Here is a 16453-nt window from a genome sequence, read left to right as displayed (position 1 = left end):
GATTATTTTGGGGTTTTTTGGGATATTTTTGGGCTGATTTTGGGGCAGGTTTTGGGGTGTTCTGGGGCAGGTTTGGGGTGTGTTTTGGGTTAAATTCGGGCGGTTTTGGCTCGTCCCCAGTGCCCTGCACGCTGCTGCTCTCCCCGGCCGAGCTGCTCCTCCCGGGGGGGCTCCTGTGCCTGCCCCGCCCCCCCCCGGCGCCCCCCAAAACCGAGAGCCCCCGAGCGGCCATCGCGCCCGGCCCCGCCCCCCCGCCACGCCCGCGGCCACGCCCACCGCGCAGCCGGACGTGAGTGACCCCGAGTGACCCGAGTGACCCCTGACCCCTGAGTGACCCCTGACCCCTGAGTGACACCTGAGTGACCCCTGACCCCTGAGTGACACCTGAGTGACCCCGAGTGACACCTGAGTGACCCCTGAGTGACCCCTGACCCCTGAGTGGCCCCTGAGTGACCCCTGACCCCTGAGTGACCCCTGAGTGACCCCTGAGTGACACCTGAGTGACACCTGAGTGACCCTGAGTGACCCCCCAGTGACCCCTGAGTGACCCCTGAGTGACCTTGAGTACCCCTGAGTGACCCCTGACCCCTGAGTGACCCCTGAGTGACCCCCGAGTGACCCCTGAGTGACCCCTGAGTGCCCCTTGAGTGACCCTGAGTGACCCCTGACCCCTGAGTGACACCTGAGTGACCCTGAGTGACCCCTGTGACCCCTGAGTGACCCCTGAGTGACCCCTGACCCCACTGAGTGACCCTGAGTGACCCCTGTGACCCCTGAGTGACCCTGAGTGACCCCTGAGTGACCCCTGAGTGACCAGTGAGTGACCCCTGACCCCACTGAGTGACCCTGAGTGACCCCTGTGACCCCTGAGTGACCCTGAGTGACCCCTGAGTGACCCCTGAGTGACCCCTGACCCCACCTGGGCTCACCTGGGCTCACCTGAGCTCACCTGGGGCTCCCCAAACCCACCTGGGCCTCACCTGAGCTCACCTGGGGCTCCCCAAACCCACCTGGGGCTCACCTGGGGCTCACCTGGGGCTCACCTGGGGCTCCCCTGATCTCACCTGGGCTCACCTGGCCCCACTTTGGGGTTCCCTGAGCTCACCTGAGCTCACCTGGGGCTCTCCAAACCCACCTGGGGCTCACCTGGGGCTCACCTGGGGCTCCCCAAACCCACCTGGGGCTCACCTGGGGCTCCCCAAACCCACCTGGGGCTCACCTGGGGCTCCCCAAACCCACCTGGGGCTCACCTGGGCTCACCTGGGGCTCCCCAAACCCACCTGGGCTCACCTGAGCTCACCTGGGCTCACCTGGGGCTCACCTGAGCTCACCTGGGGCTCCCCAAACCCACCTGGGGCTCCCCAAACCCCCCTGGCTCCCCGGTCCCCGCGCAGGTGCGGGCGCTGCGGCGGCAGCAGCGCATGATCAAGAACCGCGAGTCGGCGAGCGCGTCGCGGCGGCGCCGCAAGGAATACCTGCAGCACCTGGAGCGGCGGCTGCACCTGGCGCTGGCCGACAACGAGCGCCTGCGCCGCGACAACGGCGCCCTCCGCAGGCGCCTGCAGGAGCTGCGGCCACAGGTGAGACACCGGGGACACAGGTGAGACAGGTGAGACAGGTGACAACGGCGCCCTCCGCAGGCGGCTGCAGGAGCTGCGGCCCCAGGTGAGACACGGGACAGGTGAGACAGGTGACACAGGTGACACAGGTGACACAGGTGACAACGGCGCCCTCCGCAGGCGGCTGCAGGAGCTGCGGCCACAGGTGAGACACCGGGGACACCTGGGACAGGTGAGACAGGGGAGACAGGTGACACCGGTGAGACACAGGTGACACAGGTGACAACGAGCGCCTGCGCCGCGACAACGGCGCCCTCCGGCGGCGCCTGCAGGAGCTGCGGCCCCAGGTGAGACACCGGGGACACCTGGGACAGGTGAGACAGGTGACACAGGTGAGACACAGGTGACACAGGTGACATAGGTGAGACACAGGTGACAACGGCGCCCTCTGGCGGCGGCTGCAGGAGCTGCGGCCCCAGGTGAGACACAGGACAGGTGACACAGGTGACACAGGGGAGACAGGTGACACAGGTGACACAGGTGACACAGGGGAGAACGGCGCCCTCCGCAGGCGGCTGCAGGAGCTGCGGCCACAGGTGAGACACCAGGGACACCTGGGACAGGTGAGACAGGTGACACAGGTGACACAGGGGAGACAGGGGAGACAGGTGACACAGGTGACACAGGGGAGACAGGGGAGACAGGTGACACAGGTGAGACAGGGGAGACAGGTGACACAGGTGATACAGGTGAGACAGGGGAGACAGGTGACACAGGTGAGACAGGTGACACAGGTGACACAGGTGACACAGGTGACAACGGCGCCCTCCGCAGGCGCCTGCAGGAGCTGCGGCCACAGGTGAGACACCGGGGACACCTGGGACAGGTGAGACAGGTGACACAGGTGACACAGGTGACACAGGTGAGACACAGGTGACAACGGCGCCCTCCGCAGGCGCCTGCAGGAGCTGCGGCCCCAGGTGAGACACCGGGGACAGGTGAGACAGGTGACACAGGGGAGACAGGTGACACACAGGTGCGACACCTGGGGACACCTGGGCTCACCTGGGCACCCCTGGGCTCACCTGTGACACACCTGGGCACACCTGTGACACATGTGGGGGCACCTGGGCACACAGGGGTACCTGGGCACACCTGGGCACACCTGGGGGTACCTGGGGACACCTGGGGACACCTGTGACACACCTGGGCACACCTGGGGGTACCTGGGCACACATGTGACACACCTGGGGTCACCTGGGGCACCCCTGGGCTCACCTGTGACACACCTGGGCGCAGCTGGGCACACCTGTGACACACCTGGGGGCACCCGGGGGTACCTGGGCACCCCTGGGCACACCTGGGCTCACCTGTGACACACCTGGGGGCACCTGGGCACACCTGGGGGTACCTGGGCACCCCTGGGCACCCCTGGGCACCCGTGGCTCACCTGTGCCAGGTGAGGTGCCCCCCCAGCCCTGCCCCCCCTTGTCCCCGCAGAGCCCGCCGCCCCTCCCCCCCGCGCGGCTGGCGTGCCTGGGGGCGCTGCTGCTGCTCACCTGGTACCTGGCGCCGCTCAGGTGAGCCCCCCGGGGGGAGGGGCGGGGGGGGCGAGGGCCCGGCTGCCCCTCCCCCAACGGCGGCGTCACGCGGGGACGAGGAAAAACCCAAAAAAATCCCAAAAAAACCCAAAAAATCCCCCAAAAAATCCCCCCAAAAATCCACAAAAAATCCACAAAAAGCCAAAAAAAATCCCAAAAAATCCCAAAAAATCCCCCCCAAAATCCAAAAAATGCCCGAAATGCCCCCCAAAAAACCCCTCAAAAATCCCCCCCAAATTCCCTAAAAATCTCCCCAAAATTCCCCCCCAAAATCCCCCAAAGTTCCCTAAAAATTCCAAAAAAATCCCCCAAAAATCCCCCCAAATGCCCTAAAAATCCCCAAATAATCCCCCCAAAAATCCCCCCCAAAATCTCCCCCAAATTGCCCAAAATCTCCCCCAAAATTCCCTAAAAATCCCCCCCAAAATTCCCCAAAATTTCCCCCCAAAAACTCCCCCAAAATTCCCTAAAAATCCCCTCAAAAATCCCCAAATTCCCCCCCAAAAATCCCCCAAAATTCCCTAAAAATCCCCCCAAAAATTCCCCAAATTCCCCAAAATTCTCCCCCAAAAATCCCCCAAAATTCCCTAAAAATCCCCCCAAAAATTCCCCAAATTCCCCAAAATTTCTCCCCCCAAACCCCCAAAATCCCCCCCCCCAAAAAATGCCCCCAAACCGCCCCAAAATCCCCAAAATCCCCAAAATCCCCAAAATCCCCAAATTTCCCTTTTTTTGCAGCCCCCCCCCGGGCGCCGCCCCTCCCCCTCCCCCCCGCCCCTCCCCCGCGCGGGGGGCGGCGCCTCCTGGGGGCGGGGCCGGAGCCGGAGCCCCTCCCCCCGCAGCTCGGGGACCCCCCCGGGATTTGGGGACCCCCCCCCGGAGCCGCGGCCCCGCCCCCGCGGGCCCTTCAGGTAAGAGGGGAATCCCGAAATTCCCCAAATTTACCCCAAATTCCCGAAATTTACCCCAAAATTCCCCAAATTTACCCCAAATTCCCAAAAATCCCCAAAACCCCAACATTTACCCCAACATTTACCCGAAATTTACCCAAAATCCACCCAAATCCCCCCAAGAAATCCCAAAGTTTACCCCAAATTCCCAAAAGTTTACCCAGAAATTCCCAAAATTCCCGAAATTTACCCCAAATTCCCAAAATTTACCCCAAATTCCCAAAAATTTACCCAGAAATTCCCAAAATTCCTGAAATTTACCCCAAATTCCCAAAATTTACCCCAAATTCCCAAAATTTACCCCAAATTCCCAAAAATTTACCCAGAAATTCCCAAAATTCCCAAAATTTACCCCAAAATTCCCGAAATTTACCCCAAATTCCCAAAATTTACCCCAAATTCCCAAAAATCCCCAAAACCCCAACATTTTCCCCAAAATTTACCCAAAATTTACCCAAAATTTACCCAAAATCCACCCAAATCCCCCCAAGAAATCCCAAAATTTACCCCAAATTCCCAAAAATTTACCCAGAAATTCCCAAAATTCCCAAAATTTACCCCAAATTCCCAAAATTTACCCCAAATTCCCAAAAATTTACCCAGAAATTCCCAAAATTCCCGAAATTTACCCCAAATTCCCAAAATTTACCCCAAATTCCCAAAATTTACCCCAAATTCCCAAAAATTTACCCAGAAATTCCCAAAATTCCTGAAATTTACCCCAAATTCCCAAAATTTACCCCAAATTCCCAAAAATTTACCCAGAAATTCCCAAAATTCCTGAAATTTACCCCAAATTCCCAAAATTTACCCCAAATTCCCAAAATTTACCCCAAATTCCCAAAATTTACCCCAAATTCCCAAAATTTACCCAGAAATTCCCAAAATTCCCAAAATTTACCCCCAAAATTCCCAAAATTTACCCCAAATTCCCAAAATTTACCCCAAATTCCCAAAAATCCCCAAAACCCCAACATTTACCCCAAAATTTACCCAAAATTTACCCAAAATTTACCCAAAATCCACCCAAATCCCCCCAAGAAATCCCAAAGTTTACCCCAAATTCCCCAAAATTTACCCCAAATTTATCCCAAAATTCCCAAAATCCCCAAATTTTACTCAAAATTTACCCAAAATTCCCCAAAAAATCCCCAAAATTCCCACCAAACTTTTCATGTAAAATCCCAAACTTTTCTTGGAAATTCCCACGTTTTTCATGGAAAATCCCAAGTTTTTATGGAAATTCCCAAATTTTTATGGAAATTCCCAAACTTTTACGGAAAATCCCAAATTTTTCCTGGAAAATCCACATTTTTTATGGAAAATCCCAAATTTTTTTTGGAAAATCCCAAACTTTTCATGGAAAATCCCAAATTTTTTACGGAAAATCCCAAAATTTTCTGGGAATTCTGAATTTTTTAAATGAAAATCCCAAATTTTTCCTGGAAATTCCCGAACTTTTCATGGAAATTCCCGGAGTTTTTTGGAAAATCCCAAATTTTTCACAGAAATTCCCAAATTTTTTATTGAAAATCCCAGATTTTCCTTGGAAATTCCCAATTTTTTTACGGAAAATCCCCAATTTTTTTAGAAAATCCCAAATTTTTTTGGAAAATCCCAAATTCTTGGTCAAAATCCCAAATTTTTCATGGGAATTCTCGAACTTTTCATGGAAAATCCCAAAATTTTCTGGAAATTCCCAAATTTTTCCCGGAAATTCCCAAATTTTTCACAGAAATCCCAAACTTTTCTTGGAAAATCCCAAATTTTTCCTGGAAATTCCCAGATTTTTTTGGAAAATCCCAAACTTTTCACAGAAATTCCCAAATTTTTCTTGGAAAATCCCAAATTTTCCTTGGAAATTCCCAATTTTTTTACGGAAAATCCCAAACTTTTCATGGAAATTCCCAATTTTTTTATGGAAAATCCCAAATTTTTCATGTAAAATCCACATTTTTCATGGAAAATCCCAAATTTTTCATGTAAAATCCACATTTTTCTGGGAAAATCCTGAATTTTTCCGGGAATTTCCCAATTTTCCGGGAATTCCGGCATTCCCGCCCTTCCCCTCCCCCGCAGGAATTCCTCGCTGTCCTGGGGCCCCTCCCCCCCCCCCGAGTGCCGCGCCTTCAACCGCAGCGAGAGCCTCAGGTGGGGACCAGGGAATGCCGGGAATTCCGGGAATTCCGGGAATTCCGGGGATTTTCGGGAATTTTCGGGAATTTTTGGGAGATTTCAGGGCAAATTTGGGGAACTTTGGGGAAATTTGGGGGGGAAATTGGGGAATTTTGGGGATTTTTGGGGATTTTTGGGGAATTTTGGGGGAAATTTGGGACTTTTGGGGATTTTTGGGGAATTTGGGGGAAGTTTGGGGTAAATTTTGGGGAATTTTGGGGATTTTTGGGGAAAATTTGGGAATTTTGCGGGAATTTTGTGGAAATTTGGGAATTTTGGGGATTTTTGGGGATTTTTGTGGAAATTTGGGGGAAATTTGGGACTTTTGGGGATTTTTGGGGAATTTGGGGGAAGTTTTGGGTAAATTTTGGGAATTTTTTGGGAGATTTGGGGAAAATTTGGGAATTTTGGGGATTTTTGGGGAATTTGGGGGAAGTTTGGGGTAAATTTTGGGGACTTTGGGGAAAATTTGGGAATTTTGGGGACTTTTGGGGAATTTGGGGGAAGTTTGGGGGAAATTTTGGGAATTTTGGGGGAATTTATGGGGAAATTTGGGAATTTTAGGGATTTTTGGGGAATTTGGGGAAAATTTGGGGGGAAAATTGGGAATTTTGGGGATTTTGGGGGAATTTGGGGGAAGTTTTGGGTAAATTTTGGGAATTTTGGGGAAAATTTGGGAATTTTGGGGACTTTTGGGGAATTTGGGGGAAGTTTTGGGAAAATTTTGGGAATTTTGTGGAAATTTGGGGGAAATTTGGGAATTTTGGGGATTTTTGGGGATTTTTGTGGAAATTTGGGGGAAATTTGGGAATTTTGGGGACTTTTGGAGAATTTGGGGGAAGTTTGGGGGAAATTTTGGGAATTTTGGGGGAATTTATGGGGAAATTTGGGACTTTTAGGGATTTTTGGGGAATTTGGGGAAAATTTGGGGGGAAAATTGGGAATTTTGGGGATTTTGGGGGAATTTGGGGGAAGTTTTGGGTAAATTTTGGGAATTTTTTGGGAGATTTGGGGGAAAATTTGGGAATTTTGGGGATTTTTGGGGAATTTGGGGGAAGTTTGGGGTAAATTTTGGGGACTTTGGGGAAAATTTGGGAATTTTGGGGACTTTTGGGGAATTTGGGGGAAGTTTGGGGGAAATTTTGGGAATTTTGGGGGAATTTATGGGGAAATTTGGGACTTTTAGGGATTTTTGGGGAATTTGGGGAAAATTTGGGGGGGAAAATTGGGAATTTTGGGGATTTTGGGGGAATTTGGGGGAAGTTTTGGGTAAATTTTGGGAATTTTGGGGAATTTTGGGGAAAATTTGGGAATTTTGGGGACTTTTGGGGAATTTGGGGGAAGTTTTGGGTAAATTTTGGGAATTTTGGGGAAAATTTGGGGGAAATTTGGGAATTTTGGGGATTTTTGGGGATTTTTGGGAATTTTGTGGAAATTTGGGGGAAATTTGGGAATTTTGGGGACTTTTGGGGAATTTGGGGGAAGTTTTGGGAAAATTTTGGGAATTTTGTGGAAATTTGGGGGAAATTTGGGAATTTTGGGGATTTTTGGGGATTTTTGTGGAAATTTGGGGGAAATTTGGGAATTTTGGGGACTTTTGGGGAATTTGGGGGAAGTTTGGGGGAAATTTTGGGAATTTTGGGGGAATTTATGGGGAAATTTGGGAATTTTAGGGATTTTTGGGGAATTTGGGGAAAATTTGGGGGGAAAATTGGGAATTTTGGGGATTTTGGGGGAATTTGGGGGAAGTTTTGGGTAAATTTTGGGAATTTTGGGGAATTTTGGGGAAAATTTGGGACTTTTGGGGACTTTTGGGGAATTTGGGGGAAGTTTTGGGTAAATTTTGGGAATTTTGGGGGAATTTATGGGGAAATTTGGGACTTTTAGGGATTTTTGGGGAATTTGGGGGAAGTTTGGGGGAAATTTTGGGAATTTTGGGGAATTTTGGGGAAAATTTGGGAATTTTGGGGACTTCTGGGGAATTTGGGGGAAGTTTTGGGTAAATTTTGGGAATTTTGGGGGAATTTATGGGGAAATTTGGGACTTTTAGGGATTTTTGGGGAATTTGGGGGAAATTTGGGGGGAAATTTGGGAATTTTGGGGATTTTTGGGGAATTTGGGGGAAGTTTTGGGAAAATTTTGGGAATTTTGGGGGGATTTTGGATGAATTTTTGGGTGGATTTGGGGACAGTTTGGGGCGGATTTTTTGGGAGGATTTTGGGGCGGTTTTGGATGAATTTTTGGGAGGATTTTGGGGGGATTTTGGATGATTTTTTTGGAGGATTTTTGGGTGGATTTTGGGGCGGTTTTGGGTGAATTTTTGGGAGGATTTTGGGTGGATTTTGGGTGGATTTTGGGGCAGTTTTGGGTGAATTTTTGGGAGGATTTTTGGGGGATTTGGGGCGGTTTTGGGTGGATTTTAGGGTGATTTTGGGCGGATTTTGGATGAATTTTTGGGGCGGATTTTTGGGTGATTTTGGGCGGATTTTGGATGAATTTTTTGGGTGGATTTTGGGGCGGTTTTGGATGAATTTCTGGGGCGGATTTTTGGGGGATTTTGGATGAATTTTTGGGTGGATTTTGAGGCGGTTTTGGATGAATTTTTGGGGCGGATTTTTGGGGGATTTTGGATGAATTTCTGGGGCGGATTTTTGGGGGGATTTTGGATGAATTTTTGGGTGGATTTCGGATGAATTCTTTGGAGGATTTTTGGGTGGAATTTGGGGCGGATTTTTGGGGCGGTTTTGGGTGGATTTTGGGGCTCTTTTGGATGAATTTTTGGGGGGATTTTGGGTGGATTTTGGACGGATTTTGGGGGGATTTTGGGGCGGATTTTGGGGGATTTTGGGGTCCCCCCTCCCCCAGGCTGGCAGACGAGCTCCGGGGCTGGGTCCGGAGGCACCAAACCCAGAAGGAGCGCGGGACCCCCGGGGGGCCCCCCCAGAGCCCCCCCCGCGGCCAGGTGAGGGGCTGGGGGCGCCGGGGGGGGGCTGGGGGGGATTTGGGGGCATTTGAGGGGTCCCGGGGGGGATTTGGGGGGGATCTGGGGGGGATTTGGAGAAATTTTGGGGGATTTGGGGCAATTTTAAGGAGGTTTGGGGGGGGTTGGGGGCTCCCAGGGGGCATTTTGGGGGTCTCAGGGAGGTTTCGGGGAGAATTTTGGGGGCTTTGGGGGGATTTGGGGGCTCCCAGGGGGGATTTTGGGGGTCTCGAGGAGATTTTGGGGTTTTGGGGGGGATTTTGGGGGGTTCTAAGGGGGTTTTGGGGAATTTGGGGGGGGGTCCCGAGGTGTTTTGGGGGATTTTTGGGGAGGTTTTTGGGGTCCCTGGGAGGATTCGAGGAGGTTTTGGGGTCCCGAAGGGTTTTGGGGGGATTTTGGGGGGTCTCAGGGAGGTTTTTGGGGGGTTTGGGGGGATTTTGGGGAGGTTTTTGGGGGTCTCTGACCCCCCCCCCCTCCCCCCCAATTTTCGGGGCAGTTTCAGGGTTCGCCCCCCTGGAAGGGCCCGGGGGGGGCGGGGCTGCTCCCGGCCACGCCCCCTCGAGCTGAGAGGTGAGACCCCCAAATTTGGGGACCCCAAAATCCTCCTGGACCCCTCCAAAAACCCCCTAAAATCTCCCCAGTCCCAAAAATGGCTGAACTCCCCCCACGTCATCCCAAAACCCCAAAACCTCCCAAAATCCTCCAAATACCCTTTAAAATTCCCCCAAATCCCCCTAAAATCCCCCAAACCACTCCCAAAATCCCCCAAAACCCCCCCAAATCCCCCCAAAATCCCCAAATCCCCCCAAATATCCCCAAACCCACCCACATCTCCTCAAATTCCAAAAAATCCCCCCCAAATCCCCCAAAATTCCCCTCAAATCCCCAAAATGCCCCCCAAATCCCCCCCAAAACGCCCCAAATCCCCCCGAAATCCCCCCCAAATCCCCCAAATTCCTCCAATCCCCCCAAATCTCCCCAAAATCCCCCCAAATCCCCCTAAATCTTCCCCAAATCCCCCCAAATCCCCCAAATTCCTCAAATCTCCCCCCAAATCCCCTCCAAACCGCCCCAACCCCCCCCAAATCCCCCCCAAATCCCTTCAAATGCCCCAAATCTCCCCAAATCCCCCCAAATGTCCCCCAAACCCCACCCAAATCTACCCCAACCCCCCCAAATCCCCCAACACCCCCCCCAAATCCCCCCAAATCCCCCAAATCCCTCGAAAATCCCCCCAAATTCCTCCAATCCCCCCCGAATCACCCCCAAATCCCCCCCAAATCCTACAAATTACCCCAAATTCCACCCAAATCCCCCCCAAACCCCCCCAAATCCCCCCCAGGCTCCCCCCGGGGCAGCTGCAGCTCTACCACGGCCCCGACGCCCCCGAACCCCGAATCCTGGCGGCCATCGAGCGCAGGGACGACACCTTCTACGTGGTGTCCTTCCGCAGGGTACGGGGGCTTGGGGGGGATTTGGGGGGGATTTGGGGGTTTTGGGGGTTTTTGGGAATTTTTTGGGATTTTTTTTGTGGAGATTTGGGGGGGTTTTGGGGGGATTTTGGGGTTTTTCTTTGATTTTTTGTGTTTTTTGGGGGATTTTGGGGGTTTTTAGGGGGATTTTGGGGGTTTGGGGATTTTTGGGGGCTTTCGGGGGGTTTGAGGGATTTTCGGGAATTTTTTGGGATTTTTTTTGTGGAGATTTGGGGGGGTTTTGGGGGGATTTTGGGGTTTTTCTTTGATTTTTTTGTGTTTTTTGGGGGATTTTGGGGGTTTTTAGGGGATTTTGGGGGTTTGGGGATTTTTGGGGGCTTTCGGGGGGTTTTGGGGGTTTTTGGGAATTTTTTGGGATTTTTTTTGTGGAGATTTGGGGGGGTTTTGGGGGGATTTTGGGGTTTTTCTGTGATTTTTTTGTGGTTTTTTGGGGGATTTTGGGGGGATTTGGGGGATTTTTAGGGGAGTTGGGGATTTTTAGGGGATTTGGGGTTTTTGGGAATTTTTTTGGGATTTTTTGGGGGAGATTTGGGGGGTTTTGTGGGGATTTGGGGTTTTTGGGAATTTTTGGGATTTTTTTTTTGTGGAGATTTGGGGGGGGTTTTGGGGGGATTTTGGGGTTTTTCTTTGATTTTTTGTGGTTTTTGGGGGATTTTGGGGGTTTTTAGGGGATTTTGGGGGTTTGGGGATTTTTGGGGGCTTTCGGGGGCTTTGGGGGATTTTCGGGAATTTTTTGGGATTTTTTTTGTGGAGATTTGGGGGGTTTTGGGGGGATTTTGGGGTTTTTCTTTGATTTTTTTTGTGTTTTTTGGGGGATTTTGGGGGTTTTTAGGGGATTTTGGGGGTTTGGGGATTTTTGGGGGCTTTCGGGGGCTTTGGGGGATTTTTGAGAATTTTTTGGGATTTTTTTTGTGGAGATTTGGGGGGGTTTTGGGGGGATTTTGGGGTTTTTCTGTGATTTTTTTTTGTGGTTTTTTGGGGGATTTTGGGGGGATTTGGGGGATTTTTAGGGGAGTTGGGGATTTTTAGGGGATTTGGGGTTTTTGGGAATTTTTTGGGTTTTTTGGGGGAGATTTGGGGAGGTTTTGGGGGGATTTGGGGTTTTTGGGGGTTTTTGGGAATTTTGGGGGGTTTTTTTGGGGGGAGATTTGGGGGGGGGGTTGGGGGGATTTTGGGGTTTTTCTGTGATTTTTTGTGGTTTTTTGGGGGGATTTGGGGGATTTTTTAGGGGATTTGGGGGGTTTTGGGGTTTTTGGGGGTTTTTGGGGGATTTTTGTGAATTTTTTGGGATTTTTTGGGGGAGATTTGGGGGGAGTTGGGGTTTTTGGTGACTTTTTGGCAATTTTTGGTGTTTTTTTGGGGGATTTTGGGGAATTTTTCGGGGATTTTGGGGTTTTTGGGGGATTGGGGGAATTTGGGGGATTTTTGGGGGAGATTTGGAGGGGGTTGGGGGTTTTTTGGGATTTTTCTGGGATTTTTTGTGGGTTTTTGGGAATTTTGTGGGGATTTTTAGGGGATTTTATGGGTTGTTGATGAGATTTTGGGGGTTGTTGATGGGATTTTGGGGGTTTTTGATGGGATTTTGGGGTTAATTTGGGGATTTTCGGGGATTTCAGGACCATCTGCTCCTCCCAGCCCGGAGCCACAACAAAACCTCCCGGCCCAAAATGTCCCTGGTGATGCCGGCAGCGGCTCTGAACGGTGAGACCCCAAAACCCCCAAAAATTACCCCAAAAATTACCCCAAAACACCCCAAAACCACCCCAAAAACTGCCCAAAAATTACCCCAAAAACACCCTAAAAATTACCGCCAAAACACCCAAAAATCAACCCCAAAACGCCCCAAAAATTACCGCAAAACCACCCTAAAAATTACCCCAAAACGACCCCAAAACCACCCCAAAAACACTGCAAAAATTACCCCAAAAACAGCCCAAAAACACCTCAAAAATTGCCTCCAAAAACACCCCAAAAAATTACCCCCAAACCACCCCAAAACCACCCAAAAATACCCCAAAAATTACCACAAAATCACCCCAAAAATCGCCCTCAAAACCCCCAAAAACACCTCAAAAATTACCCCAAAAATATTCCTAAAAATACCCCAAAAATTACCCCTAAAAATCGCCCCCAAAACCCCCCAAAACAGCCCAAAAATTACCCCAAAACCAGCCCAAAAATACCCCAAAAATTGCCCCCCGAAACACCCCAAAACAGCCCAAAAATTACCCCAAAAATCCCTGAAAAAATCCCCCAAAACCACCCTAAAAATATCCCTAAAAATCCCCCCAAAAACCCCAAAATCTCTCCAAAAATCCCCAAAAAATACCCCCAAAAATTCCTCAAAAATCCCTCCAAAGTCTCCCAAAAATCTCCCCAAAAAAAAAAAAAAAAACCTCAAAAAAAAAATCCCCCAAAATACTCAAAAAAAATCCCAAATTTTTGAAATTCCAAATTTTGGGAATCCCAATTTCAGGAGATGCCAATTTTGGGCAATTCCGATTTTTATAAACCCAAACGTTTGTGAATTTTGGTGAATTTTGGTGAGTGAGTTTTGGTGAATTCTGGTGAATTTGGGGGATTTTGAACGGTGCGTTTTGGTGAAGAGTTTTGGTGCGTTTTGGTGAATTTGGTGAGTGAATTTCGGTGAGTTTTGTGCGTTTTGGTGCAGAGTTTTGTTGAGTTTTGTTGAATTTGTTCAGTTTTTGTTGATTTTTGGTGGATTTTGATACGTTCTGGTGAGTTTTGTTGAATTTGTTGAGTTTTTGGTGAATTTGGTGATTTTTGGTGCAGCATTTTGTTGATTTTTGGTGGATTCTGGTGAGTTTTGTTGAATTTTGTTGAGTTTGTTGAGTTTTGGTGAGTTTTGGTGATTTTGGGCGCATCGCTCCATTGATTTTTGGTGCATTTTGGTGCGTTCTGGTGATTTTCGGTGCATTGTTCCATTGATTTTTGTTGAGTTTTGTCAGTTTTGGTGATTTTTAGCGCATCGTTCCGTTGATTTTTGGTGGATTTTGTTGAGTTTTGTTGAGTTCTGGTGATTTTGGTGATTTTGGGCGCACCGTTCCGTTGATTTTTGTTGAGTTCTGTTGAATTTTGTTGAATTTGTTGTTTTTTGTTGGATTTTGTTGAGTTTTGGTGATTTTGGGTGCACTGTTCTGTTGATTTTTGTTGTTTTTTGTTGGGTTTTGTTGATTTTTGTTGATTTTTGTTGGGTTTTGGGGAGTTTTGTTGGGTTTTGTTGAGTTTTGGTGATTTTGGGTGCACTGTTCTGTTGATTTTTGGTGAGTTTTGGTGAGTTTTTGTTGATTTTTGTTGGGTTCTGTTGGGTTTTGTTGAGTTTTGTTGGGTTTTGTTGATTTTTGTTGGGTTTTGTTGAGTTTTGTTGGGTTTTGCTGAGTTTTTGTTGGGTTTTGTTGAGTTTTTGGTGGATTTTGTTGATTTTTGTTGGGTTTTGTTGGGTTTTGTTGATTTTTGTTGGGTTTTGTTGATTTTTGTTGGGTTTTGTTGAATTTGTTGGGTTTTGTTGATTTTTGTTGGGTTTTGGTGAGTTTTTGGTGGATTTTGTTGAGTTTTGGTGTTTTTGGATGCACTGTTCCGTTGATTTTTGTTGGGTTCTGTTGGGTTTTGTTGATTTTTGTTGTTTTTTGCTGAATTTGGTGATTTTGTTGAGTTTCTGTTGTTTTTTGCTGATTTTGCTGATTTCGGCGCCGTTCCCGGTCTCCCCGCCCCCCAGAGTCGTCGGGCGCGGCGCAGCCGATGATGCAGGTGGACTGCGAGGTGATGGACACGCGCGTCATCCATGTGCGCCGCCGCCGGGCCGCGCCCCCCGCGCGGGCCACGCCCCCCGCCCGGGCCACGCCCACCCGCAGACCCCCGCCCCGGCACCCCGGGGGGAGGCTGAGCCCGGGACACGCCCGCTTCCGGGAAAAGGACACGCCCCCTTCTGAAACAGGTGGAAGCCACGCCCCCTGAAATGGAATCGTTTAAGCCACGCCCCCTTTTAACTGCATGTCTGAGGCCACGCCCCTTCGAACACATGTTTGGGGCCACGCCCCCTTCTAGCCCACATGACATTATTGAGGCCACGCCCCTTAAAACCACTGGATTGAGGCCACGCCCCCCTAGAAATTACTTAAGGCCACGCCCCCTTGGTTTTAAGTGTTTAAGCCACGCCCCATTTAAGCCACAGCTTTGAGACCACGCCCCCTTATAAATTTGCATTTTAGAACCACGCCCCTTTCAGATTTGGCATTTGAGCCATGCCCACTTAGAAATTTGCATTTTAGAAGCCATGCCCCCTTCAGATTGGGAGTTTAAGCCACGCCCCCTTACAACCACACGTTTGAGGCCACCCCCCCAATACACTTCAGCTTGAGGCCACGCCCCCGTAGGATTCCGGTGGTTTAGGCCACGCCCCACGCCTAAAGATGGTTCAGGGCCACGCCCCCAATGATTTGCATACACAAGCCACACCCTTTAAAATGTTTATTCAACTGTGTGGGGCCTTTAAGCCCCGCCCACTTCTGCATCAGGCCACGCCCCCTCCTTAAAACCCGCGGGTTTGAGGCCACGCCCCTCAAGGGAACGGAACAAGTCACGCCTACCGCAAAGCCACACCCCTTGGCTGTGTGTGGGCGTGGTTATTTCCGAGGCCACGCCTCTTCTTAAAGGGGCCGCGCCCTTTTCTGCCCCCGCCCCTCCCCCGGCCGCGTTTTTTACCCAAATCAATAAAAAAAGGGGGGAAATCCCAAAAAAAACCAAAAAAATCCTCGGGGAGTCTGTCTGGGGGGGAGGGGCCGCGGAAATCCGGGGTTTTGGGGGGAAATTCGGGGATTTGGGGGAATTTTTGGTGACGTTTTTGAGAAATTTTCGGAATTTTGGGGGGATTTTTTTACGATTTTTCGGTGAATTTTGGGTGAGTTGATCGGAATTTTAGGAAGTTTTTTTAAGGAACTTTTTTTGGGACGATTTTGAGCTTTCCTCGTGAATTTTTTGGGGGGGAAATTTTAAAGAAATTTTTTTTTTGGAGAAATTCTGAGAAACTTTCCCAGAACTTTGGAGGGAATTTTTTTGGGGGGAAATTTCGGGTTTTTCCCCCTCGTTTCCAAACCCCAAACCACACTCAGCCTTGGGGGGAGGGCAGCAGCATCTTTAATTCAATTTCGGGATTTTTTTAAAGGGGAATTTTGGGGCTTTGAGGGGAATTTTGGGGTTTTTTTTTGGGGGGGAGAAACCATTAATGGTTGAGAGACCCCGAAATCCTTCCATTGGGGGTCCCAAAAACGGCCCAAATTCCCTCCCGGGGGGTCCCAATCCCCCAAATTTCCGCAGTAAGGTTTTCAAACCCTCTTAAATCTCCTTTTTTGGGGGGTCCCAGCCCCTCACAACCCCCAAAATCCCCATAAATCCTCCCAAACCCCTCACGAGCGCTCCGGGCCGCCGCCATCTTCCATTTCCCCCCCCCTCACACACCCTCCTCCCTCCTCATTTGCCGCCGCGCCTGCCAATCAAAACCCCGCGCTGCTATTGGTGGAGCATCACGAGGACACGCCCTTTGTGCAGCGCTTCCTATTGGTTCTCGGCATACCCCCCGCTGATTGGCCACCTATCTTGACGAGCAGCCGCCTCACCCAATCAGACCTGCGATATCGCGTTGCCGTGGCGACGCCGCAATTTATCCCGCCTTTTTGTT

General features: G+C 50.1%; 1 protein-coding gene across 1 annotated transcript in view; it reads left to right on the top strand.

Moving 5' to 3' along the window:
* Positions 1 to 15510, top strand: part of LOC119696550 (cyclic AMP-dependent transcription factor ATF-6 beta-like) — a 22215-nt gene extending 6705 nt beyond the window's left edge. Inside the window, exons 6-16 of the mRNA XM_038126292.1 lie at positions 121 to 289; positions 1395 to 1580; positions 1843 to 1906; positions 3060 to 3139; positions 3899 to 4071; positions 6190 to 6261; positions 9151 to 9247; positions 9762 to 9835; positions 10608 to 10719; positions 12375 to 12459; positions 14495 to 15510. Of these exons, the coding sequence (XP_037982220.1) occupies positions 121 to 289; positions 1395 to 1580; positions 1843 to 1906; positions 3060 to 3139; positions 3899 to 4071; positions 6190 to 6261; positions 9151 to 9247; positions 9762 to 9835; positions 10608 to 10719; positions 12375 to 12459; positions 14495 to 14733 (1351 nt within the window). The 3' untranslated portion in view covers positions 14734 to 15510. The remainder of the gene's footprint in view (positions 1 to 120; positions 290 to 1394; positions 1581 to 1842; positions 1907 to 3059; positions 3140 to 3898; positions 4072 to 6189; positions 6262 to 9150; positions 9248 to 9761; positions 9836 to 10607; positions 10720 to 12374; positions 12460 to 14494) is intronic.
* Positions 15511 to 16453: the final 943 nt, after the last annotated feature.

Source organism: Motacilla alba, unplaced genomic scaffold (genome assembly GCF_015832195.1).
Source record: "Motacilla alba alba isolate MOTALB_02 unplaced genomic scaffold, Motacilla_alba_V1.0_pri HiC_scaffold_34, whole genome shotgun sequence".
Classification (NCBI taxonomy): domain Eukaryota; kingdom Metazoa; phylum Chordata; class Aves; order Passeriformes; family Motacillidae; genus Motacilla; species Motacilla alba.
The sequence above is the reverse complement of the archived record's forward strand: the minus strand, read 5'-3'. Positions and strand labels throughout refer to the sequence as shown.